Source organism: Mercenaria mercenaria, chromosome 9 (assembly GCF_021730395.1).
Source record: "Mercenaria mercenaria strain notata chromosome 9, MADL_Memer_1, whole genome shotgun sequence".
NCBI lineage: Eukaryota > Metazoa > Mollusca > Bivalvia > Venerida > Veneridae > Mercenaria > Mercenaria mercenaria.
In genome coordinates this window covers 69,254,091-69,255,241 of record NC_069369.1, presented here as the reverse complement: position 1 = coordinate 69,255,241, position 1,151 = coordinate 69,254,091, and the positions used below count along the sequence as shown (strand labels likewise).

At 35.2% G+C, this 1,151-nt stretch overlaps 1 protein-coding gene across 1 annotated transcript; it reads left to right on the top strand.

The window, feature by feature from the left end:
* The first annotated feature begins 360 nt into the window (after positions 1–360).
* On the top strand, positions 361–942 carry LOC123548093 (uncharacterized). The gene has a single exon (XM_053550640.1). It carries the CDS (start codon positions 361–363, stop codon positions 940–942), a length of 582 nt encoding a protein of 193 aa, XP_053406615.1.
* The last annotated feature ends 209 nt before the right edge of the window (positions 943–1,151 follow it).

Genomic DNA, 1,151 nt, shown 5'->3' with positions numbered 1-1,151 from the left:
CTGGTAACCGTTGGCAACTGACATGAGAGAAACCGAGTTTATTGGAATTTTATTTCATCGTTTTAATCAGTACAACATTATGAAAGGCGGAAATAATTCTAAAACGATGTGACGTATACCATTAATTAAAAATGAAACAATATTTATAGCCATATCGACAATGAAAAGTACTAGCTTGTTTATATATTCTAAGTTTTCCAGAGGAAGACTGGTTTTAAAGGATTATATTACAATTCTTTCTATTTTGCGTATGTGTATAGTGGATTTTTAAAAACATCTGTTAACAATGCAAGGTTCTCTTACATAAAATGTACAAAAACTGGATAGATATTTTGCTTGGTTAAACTTAAGTGTCTTAAAATGGGCTGTGTTCACTCTTCTAAATACAAAGAAACATCGTGCGAAAAGGTTGATACATACCAAACGCAGCTTAAATTGGCGCAGGTTCCTCGCGGTGATTTGACGGAAAATGAGATACTGATTGTAAAATCAACATGGAATTATATGACAACGGACCTTTCTGGGAACGGTCTTCAAGTGTTTCTTAAGATATTTGAACTATGTCCTGAGGTAAAGAAGCTATTTCATGTGGACAATGTTCGGCTTTCGGAAGTTGCAAGGAATGAGGCGATCAAGGCGCACGGGGCGAGATTTTTGAATGCTATAGGCGCTGCTGTAAACAGTCTACATGAAAGTTGTGTGGAGAGAGATAAGTTCAGGGAAGTCTTGTTTGCTCTTGGACAACAACATAAACGCCATTCTGGATTTAAACCGGAATATTTTGAAATATTTTACACAGCGCTTATGTGGCGTTGGGAAATATGTTTGGGAGAAAAGTTTACTCAGGAAGTTTCGGACACTTGGAGTCACGTGTTTGTTTACATGATGGAAACACTCAAAGAAGGATGTTTCTCAAAAGAAGTTAATATTTGTATCTATTAAACGAAGGCGGCATACAATGGCACATTTTTGAAGTGTTTGCAAATCAAAAACAAAAGTCGACTTATTTGAGAGAAATGATCAGTTAACAGAAATGTCTTGTGTACAGAATGTAGCATTTTAACTCTAATTCATGCTATTGTTCATACATACAAACATGTGTATATTATGCCTCTAGTTTTATTCATACCTAAGATTTGAAAGTTGGGAAT